Source organism: Siphateles boraxobius, unplaced genomic scaffold, assembly GCF_051911475.1.
Source record: "Siphateles boraxobius isolate OS27281-9 unplaced genomic scaffold, OSU_SipBor_1 3, whole genome shotgun sequence".
Classification (NCBI taxonomy): domain Eukaryota; kingdom Metazoa; phylum Chordata; class Actinopteri; order Cypriniformes; family Leuciscidae; genus Siphateles; species Siphateles boraxobius.
The window spans coordinates 8,758,937-8,767,500 of record NW_027508919.1 but is presented as its reverse complement, the minus strand read 5'-3'; the positions used below and the strand labels follow the sequence as shown (position 1 = coordinate 8,767,500).

General features: G+C 36.5%; 1 protein-coding gene across 1 annotated transcript; it reads left to right on the top strand.

The window, feature by feature from the left end:
* The first annotated feature begins 1,199 nt into the window (after positions 1 to 1,199).
* On the top strand, positions 1,200 to 7,653 carry fermt3b (FERM domain containing kindlin 3b). The gene is made up of 15 exons (XM_077247755.1): positions 1,200 to 1,396; positions 2,133 to 2,283; positions 2,717 to 2,950; positions 3,051 to 3,167; positions 3,526 to 3,694; positions 3,782 to 3,884; positions 3,979 to 4,086; positions 4,208 to 4,336; positions 4,466 to 4,512; positions 4,611 to 4,735; positions 5,177 to 5,283; positions 5,731 to 5,946; positions 6,116 to 6,240; positions 6,420 to 6,561; positions 6,703 to 7,653. The coding sequence occupies exons 2-15, from the start codon at positions 2,160 to 2,162 to the stop codon at positions 6,880 to 6,882; spliced, it is 1,926 nt and encodes a 641-aa protein (XP_077103870.1). The 5' UTR covers positions 1,200 to 1,396; positions 2,133 to 2,159; the 3' UTR covers positions 6,883 to 7,653.
* The last annotated feature ends 911 nt before the right edge of the window (positions 7,654 to 8,564 follow it).

The following is an 8,564-nucleotide window of genomic DNA, read 5'->3' as shown; positions in this document are numbered from 1 at the left end:
TAATTAGATTCACATGATCCTTCAGAAATCATTCATTCTGCAAGGACGTGTTAAATTGATAAAAAGTGATAGCAAATATTTATATTGTTAGAAAATATTTCTATTTTGAATAAATGCTGAATGGTAACATGATGATTTGATACTCAGTTATGATCAAGGTTGGAAGACAGTTGAAAGGAAGAGGTTCCAGGTTCCATTTTTTCAATTTTTTTGGAACCTCTGATACTCATAAAAAGTTCAAACAGCATTTATTCAAAATAGAAATATTTTCTAACAATATAAATCTTTACTATCACTTTTTATAAACTCAACACATCCTTGCTGAATAGAAGTATTTATTTCTTTCAAAAAAATTACTGACCCCAAACTTTTTAACGGTAGTGTATATTGTTACAAAAGATTTCTATTTAAAATAAATGCTGTTCTTTTTAACTTTTTATAAATCAAAGAATCCTGAAAAAAGTATAACAGGTATTAAAAAAAATTAAGCAACTGTTTTCGACATTGATAATGAATCAGCATATTAGAATGATTTCAAAAGCATCATGTGACACTGAAGACTGGAGTAATGGCTGATGAAAATTCAGCTTTGCATCACAGAAATAAATTATATTTCAAGTATATTCAAATAGAAAACCATTTAAAATTTTAATAATATTTCACAATATTACTGTTTTTTCTGTATTTTTGATTTTTTTTAAAAAGCTGGCTTGATGAGATAGCCTACTTCTTTAAAAAACATAAAAAATAATAAAAGTTTCCAAACTTTTCATCGTACTGTGTGAGTATGTATATACAGTATATATATGTAAAAAAAAAATAAAGTACAAATATTGCATGTACCGTCTTAATTAATATGAGGTCATAAAAAACAGATTTATTTGAAGTGGAACTATAGCATTGAAATGTAATTTTTACATACCCCATACACATCTTACATATCTTTTTTCAATATGGCTCAAATTAAACTCTAAAAAAGTCTTATCTTCTAAAATGCTCTTTCAGACTGTTTCAACTGTTGACCCTTAGGGAGATCAAAAATATATGAATTTTATGTGAACATTCAAGTGCTTGAGTTCTTCTTTTGTGTGTGTGTGTGTGTGTGCGTGCGTGTGTGTGTGTGTGTGTGTGTGTGCGTGTGTGCGTGCGTGCGTGCGTGTGTGTGTGTGAGAGAGAACACGGTCATATACAGTTCCGTTATACGGAAGCTGAGAAAAGAGGAACACCCTTTTTTGTCAGCTCTGACATCCCTTGAAAAACCACAACTGATTTTACACAGCAGAGGGGTCTTGCCCATATGAGTGTGTGTTTGTCTGTGTATCTCATAAAGGGACCTACCAGCTTTTAATTGGCTGCACAAGACAAAGACTCTATCGGCAAATCCAGAACAGAAAAGGTAACAAAACATTATTCAATATTTCACTCTAGTAATATTTGACTAATAAAAGTGAGTAATTTAAAACAACAACAGTAAGACATTTCTGTAGTCACTTTATTTCAGATCATTAACAAACAAGTAATCATTTAAAAATATGATCTGTAATTTAATAGGATGAATATGATTAGTAATTTATAGTATAATACAGTATAAAAATGACATTAACACAATTGATATCTACCCAGCTGAGCATGTTGTCGTTTGAATTTCTCTATTAATTTCTTTTAATGTAGAGTTTAAAAGACATTTATGTTACAAATAAAGTTGAGCTGTTAAATCCGCCACATATTTGTCTAACTTGAGTTTGGGTCTATTTCAGTTTTCAGTTTCAGTAAACTGTATTCAAATGTATCACACACACACACACACACACACACACAGACCAATACACCAACACACCTTATAATATCTAGTTGTGGATTAAATGCTTGATTAAAAGAGGAACTGTGGTGTAAAAGGGAAGTATCGGCCACAGTAAACATAACTTGGAGCAAAATAGCATGATTACACTCACAAGATATGAAGCATGTGCCGGTGATGTGTCCATTACCATCAGTATGATCATGATAACCATGTGATGACTCATCATGCTAACTCATCATGCCTTTTAAAATTTTGGTCTATGCTCAACACTAAAATAAAAGAAGGTACTGTACAGAATAGCTTATGAGTAATCAAACCTCATTGGTTCCAGCTTTTTTGGGGGTCTCTTGGCAGCAGAATGGCAGTGTGGGACCTTACAGTCACAGTGGAGGAACTTGGACCTGATGCCCCACCTTTCAAAATCAGTGTGACCTCCGACCTGCACATTGGTGGAGTTATTCTCAAATTAGTTGAGCAGACCAGTGAGTTATTTTCTAGATGCTTCAAAAATGGGCTATTTAATTCTGTGACAGCAACATTTACATTTACATTCTTACAAAAGATTTCTATTTCAAATAAAGGCTGTTCTTTTGAACTTTATATTCATTGAAGATTGCTGAAAACAAAATGTATTGTGGTTTCCACTGAAATATTAAGCAGCACATCTGTTTTCAACATTGATCATAATAAGAAATGTTATAAAAGTAATAATATTTAACAATGTTACATTTTTATTATATACATGTTATTTTGCCTAGGTGAGAATAAAATACTTATTTGTTTTAAACTTTTAAACGTGTGTATTGTCAAAAGCACAACAACTTTTTCCATTTCTGTAAATACCCATTTTTAGAATTATGTAGGGTTCCTCAATCTTTATTTACCCCGTGAGATGTTCTTGTGTCTTGTTTCTAGAGCTGAAGAAGGACTGGTCCGATCATGCCCTGTGGTGGGAGCAGAAGCAGCAGTGGTTGCTGCGGACCGGCTGGACACTTGACAAATGTGGGGTCCATGCAGACGCTCGCCTGGTCTTCACTTCACAGCACAAGCCTCTGCGATTGGGCTTGCCAAACGGGGCGACTCTGAAGATGCGGGCCTGTTTCTCCAGTTCTGTGTTTCGCACTGTCGTGGGCATCTGCAGGGTTCTCAGTAAGTGAGCTTGGATCCAATGTCCCCTCTGTAAGCAATCTGTAATCATTTTACTAAGTGTCAGGTGGCCATTTCCAAAATGAATCTTTCTCGCTTTCAGATATCCGTCACCCAGAGGAGCTCTCCTTGCTCCGTCCTGTTGAAGAAAAAAAGAAAAAGAAAGACAAAGATTCCTCAGAAGAGCTGTATAATCTTACAGATGTTCCTCTAACCGCAGGTGCACAAAATCACATATTAAATACGTTTTTGTTACACTACCAGTTTGGGTTCGGCAAGATTTTTTTTATGTTTTTGAAACCTCTAATGTGGCAAGGCTGCATTTACTTGCATCAAAAAATACAGTAAAACAGTAATAAAAAAGAACGGCATTTATTTAAAGTAGACATTTTTTAACATTATACATTATTTGATCAATTTAATGTGTCCTTGCTGAATAAAAGTACTAATTTAAATAAACAAAAGAAAACTTACTGACCCCAAACTGTAATGGCATAGGCCTACATTTAGTAAGAATAATAAGTAGTTATCATTTAGTCAAAGTATTCTAGTTTAAAGTGGATGTTATCTTGACGTAGGTTCTGTTCAAGCTCTGTACAATGGCATGCCGGCTCACTTTGCCGACTCTCCTAAGACTGAGGCGGTGTATAAAATGTTGTCTGTCAGTCTGCCCTCCCCTGCTCCTGAAGCCATCGCTAAACTCTACCGGCCGGCCAGTGTGGTGGACAAAACACATATTCACACCAGGTACAGCTGAGAAACAAAGATACACATTTAAAAAAAATGATATTCCACATTTCACCTTAAATATAAATGCTCCTCTGTTCCCCGGAGGTGGTTGGATTCATCTCGTTCACTAATGCAGCAGGGAATACAACAGAATGACAGACTATGGCTTCGTTTCAAATACTACACTTTCCATGATATGGATCCCAAGGTAGGACTTGGTTACGATATGTATATACAATTTTTTAAGAGCCATGAAACTGAAAGAAGTGGAAAATTGATTCTCTCTCTCTCTCTGTTTATAGTATGATGTTGTGCGTTTGACGCAGTTGTATGAGCAAGCTCGCTGGGCGATTCTCCTAGAGGACATAGACTGTACAGAAGAGGAAATGATGCTGTTTGGAGCCCTGCAGGTACAACAGAAAAATAATACTGCCATAAAATTGATGTTAGCATTAAAAGGAATAAACACAAAATCATTGGTAAGCAATTGCATTCTTACATCTACCTCTCTTTCGCCACTCTCTTATTCAGTACCACATAGGAAAATTGTCCTTGTCTCAGGACATGGTCTCTTCCTGTCAAGGGATGGATGACTTAGAGTCTGCCCTGAAATCCCTGGAGGTCAAGATGGTGGGAGACGACAACAGCACAGACATACTGGTGAGAGACGTTTAGAATAAATCCTCTTTACTTTAATAGAAAAGCTACAAAGCAACATGGAGATTGAATGCAGAGACCGATTTAGAGGTACTAGTCTGACATCAGTGAACATCTGATTTACTTTCACAGGACAATATGACTGCTCCAGAGCTGAATGACTATTTGAAAATATTTCGGTGAGGCTCTTTCTTTTGGCTAAATCCTACTGTCAGTCCCATAAACATTTGACCTATGATTTTATGATGATATGAAACTATGATTTTCCACCCTGTAGACCAAAGAGACTCACTCTAAAGGGTTACAAGCAGTACTGGTGCAACTTTCAGGACACATCAATCTCCTATTATAAAAGCAAAGAGGACCGCTATGGAGAACCCATGCAACAACTGAACCTGAAAGGTCATTTATTTATAATAAATAAAAATAAATAAATAATATATTTTTAATTTAATTAAAACATTGTTTTTGGCACAACCTTGCACTTTCGCTACCTGAGAAACACCAATGAAAGTGATAGTGTGAACTGAACATACTGCAGTAGAAAAAGAGAACAAAAAGTTGAGTAAAAGTTAGTGAATCTCAATCTCATAGATACAGTATTTAAACTCCCTGACCTCTGAAGTCTTATGCAAGAGAGAAGATTTAGCCTTAATCACTTAAAAATATTGAGGTCATTGTGTCATACTTACTGTCAGAGGAGTTATTTCTGTGTGCAGCTCTCCACACTGTGCATGTGCAACATGTGAATATGTTTTCACACCTCAGAGGCTGAGAGCTAAGCATACACACTACTGAGTGTAATGAGACTGTGTTGACTGAAACTAATCTGCATCTCCCCAGGCTGTGAGGTTGCCCCTGATGTCAGTGTAGCAGGCCAGAAGTTCTGTATCAAACTCCTCATTCCTGCACCAGAAGGCATGAATGAAATCTACTTGCGTTGCGAAAATGTACGTAACTGTCGATAACACTGATCTGTATTCAAAACTCTGATAAGTGTTTATGTTAAAAGTGTTTATGTTAATGTTTTGAAAGAAATATCTTATGATCACCAAGGCTGCATTTATTTGACAAAACAGTTTTTTTGAATATGAACAGTTTTTTTTTTAAAACATTTTTTTGAATATGAATTTGAATATATTTTAAAATTAAAAGAAATTCTATCAAAGCTGAATTTTCAGCATCATTACTCCAGTCTTCACTGTCACATGATTCTTCAGAAATCATTTTTATATGCTGATTTGCTGCTCAAGAAACATTTATTATCATCAGTGTTGAAAAACTGTTGTGCTGCTTAATATTTTTGTGGAAACAATACATTTTTAGGACCATTATTTATTTTTTAAACCATTTTTATTTAATTTATATTTTAATTCCAACCTACCCTACCCAATCAGGAGAAGCAATATTCTCAATGGATGGCCGCCTGTAAGCTGGCTTCCAAAGGCCTGACATTATTGGACAGCTCCTATCAGAGTGAAGTGAAGAACATCCAGACATTCCTTTCCATGCAGCGTTGCAATTCTGCAGCTCCCGCTGCACAAACTGATGACAGCATCAACACACACAGCCTCGTCTCACCAAGATACCATAAGAAATACAAGCCCAAACAGGTAGAGTGACCATAAAAGGTGCTTGCCAGGCATTTTAAGTTGTACAATGAACTGCAATATTTATTTCAGGTCATCTATTCAGTGTTTGTGTTATTTATATATATATAACCATACCCAGGGCCTATTCTATATTAATTACCACAACCTCACCTCTTCTTGTTCTTTTCAGTTAACCCCTCGTATCCTGGAAGCCTTTCAGAATGTCGCCCAGCTTTCCTTGACATCTGCCATCTTGAAGTTTTTGCAGATCTGGCAAGCTCTGCCTGACTTTGGAATTTCCTACTTCATGATCAGGTGAATGGATTAACCTTACAGGCACAAAAAAGATGGTCAGCTATTGAAGTACCTTTTAAACAAGCTTGTTGGATATTTGAGAAACAGTAGATATGCAGTGGTATGTGGTAAAAAGACTTTTTATAATACAGAGATTTTATAAAAGTCTGATCCACTTTCACAATCCAATAATTTCTCAGGTTTAAGGGCAGTCGTAAGGATGAAGTTTTGGGCATCGCTAACAACCGTCTGATCCGTATAGACCTGGGAGTTGGAGATGTGGTGAAGACTTGGCGTTATAATAATATGAGACAGTGGAATGTTAATTGGGACATACGGCAGGTAGGTTTCAATAAAAATTATAATAAAAATAAGGAAAAAAATATGTGACACTGAAGAATAAAGTAGAGGTTCTCATATAATACATTGCTTCACTTAGAAATTCAGTCTTTTAAATGATCAACTCCTGTCTCTCTATTTAAGGTTGCAATTGAATTCGACGAAAACATTAACATAGCATTCAGCTGCGTGAACGCAGACTGTAAGGTTGTGCACGAGTACATTGGAGGATACATCTTCTTGTCTACTCGCTCACGTCAGCAAAGTGACACACTGAACGAGGAGCTCTTCCACAAACTCACCGGCGGCCACGAGGCTCTCTGAGCACAAAGCAACAACTTACAGAGAAGAAAAATCTCTGAAGCTACAAATGGAGGAAACTGATAAGAATTCAGTGTTCACACTGCTTGGCAACTGTCCCTTTGTTTTACTTTTACTGATCAACATACAATCATTGAAATTAAGAATGTTGTCTAACAGTGAAGCATGTTTTCCACATCCTGTTACATATATGCACATCTAATGATTCTGTATAAATCATCACACTTAATATATGACTGCCTAACAGGAAAATATGACTAAATGAATGATTTATAACTTTGTAACTATTTTAAAACTATCTTAAAACAATGAATTTTGTCATAAAACGTGGTACCGCACTTGTCATTATTTGAAGTGTGTCTGTATATCTGCCATCTCATTTGAGTTACAGTTCAGGAAACCATTGTCTATCATTGTCTGTCTTATCAGGCAAAGTTCTGTTGGTCAGTAACTGACAGCACGCTATTTCCTATCTTTGTCCAACAGAGTTTCAGTTACTGTACCAGGGCTATTTTTAAATAGTCTTCAGTGTCTTGCTGGGTGAGAGAGCTTGGTATTGACTCACTCAGTAACAAAGTGCCATCTCTGCATTGTCCTGATGAGTTTCACAGCCTTGCGGATTCTCCATTATTCAAAAGTATGAAAAACATAATGCATTGAAATATTGAGCATTATATTAAGCATTATGGTACACTATTGTATTCATTTTAAGCATACAAAAATGTACTATTGGAGTGAGTGTGTGTATGCAATAAACACATTTTCGAGCTTTTAGTACTAGTAGTATAATTTTAACTCATTTTCAGACTGAAAAAAAACTTAACTTTACCAAAAATGTGCCAACATTTCTACATTATTTTGAGAGTTGAGGTTGTTTGCATTTCAATATGACGTGTTGTTTAACAGTGGCCTTAACCCTTGTGATTACCTAAGTCGCTTTGGATAAAAGCATCTTCTAAATCACTAAACATCAAAGGAAACGTAAAGGAAAGTATAATGAAGTAAAATAAGCTCGTCTAACATCTATAGAAAAGAAAAGCAAAGTATGTTACCCTGCTACAGCATTTGTAATTGTGAGGAATAAGTAGTACCACTTGAAAGTATTAAACTTCCTCAAACTGGTTCCCGAAACAACGCCCGCCGCCCACCGCCCACCGCCCACCGCCCACCCACTGCTCAGATGTGTGAGAGTGTCCGACTGTAAGTTTCCAGTCTTGACCAAGTACACCTGGCTGCAGCCTGCAGATCGGGGTGGGGCTGCATCTGGGGCGGGGCTGCACGTGCAGCCCCACCCATAACGCTTCTCATTGGTTAGTGGCAAAGTGATGACGTCGATCGAGGCGGGGCCGCACCTGGGGCGGGGCTGCACCCATAACGCTTCTCATTGGTTAGTGGCACAGTAATGACGTCGACGCCACGGTAAACAGGAAATACTGTTGAAAACAATGCGGTCTTTGAAAACTCAATCGCTATTTTGCGTTGATTGACGTCACGCGTCTTCAAAACGCATGCGCAAATTTGAAATAATACTTTAATAAAATGATACTGGTTTAAGGTATTAAACTCTAAAGTAATAATGAAAGTAGCAAAAAGGAGTAGAGCACATATCCATAGTCATAACTATGCCTGATCTAAGGTAAACTTATAAGGAATCACAGAGTATATATTGTGTAATATCTGTGCAG

Coding starts and splice junctions, on each gene's coding strand:
- fermt3b (XM_077247755.1), top strand. CDS start 2,160: ATGGCAGTGTGGGACCTTACAGTCACAGTGGAGGAACTTGGACCTGAT. Junction 2,284..2,716: donor CAAATTAGTTGAGCAGACCA/GTGAGTTATTTT, acceptor TCTTGTTTCTAG/AGCTGAAGAAGGACTGGTCC. Junction 6,241..6,419: donor ATTTCCTACTTCATGATCAG/GTGAATGGATTA, acceptor ATAATTTCTCAG/GTTTAAGGGCAGTCGTAAGG.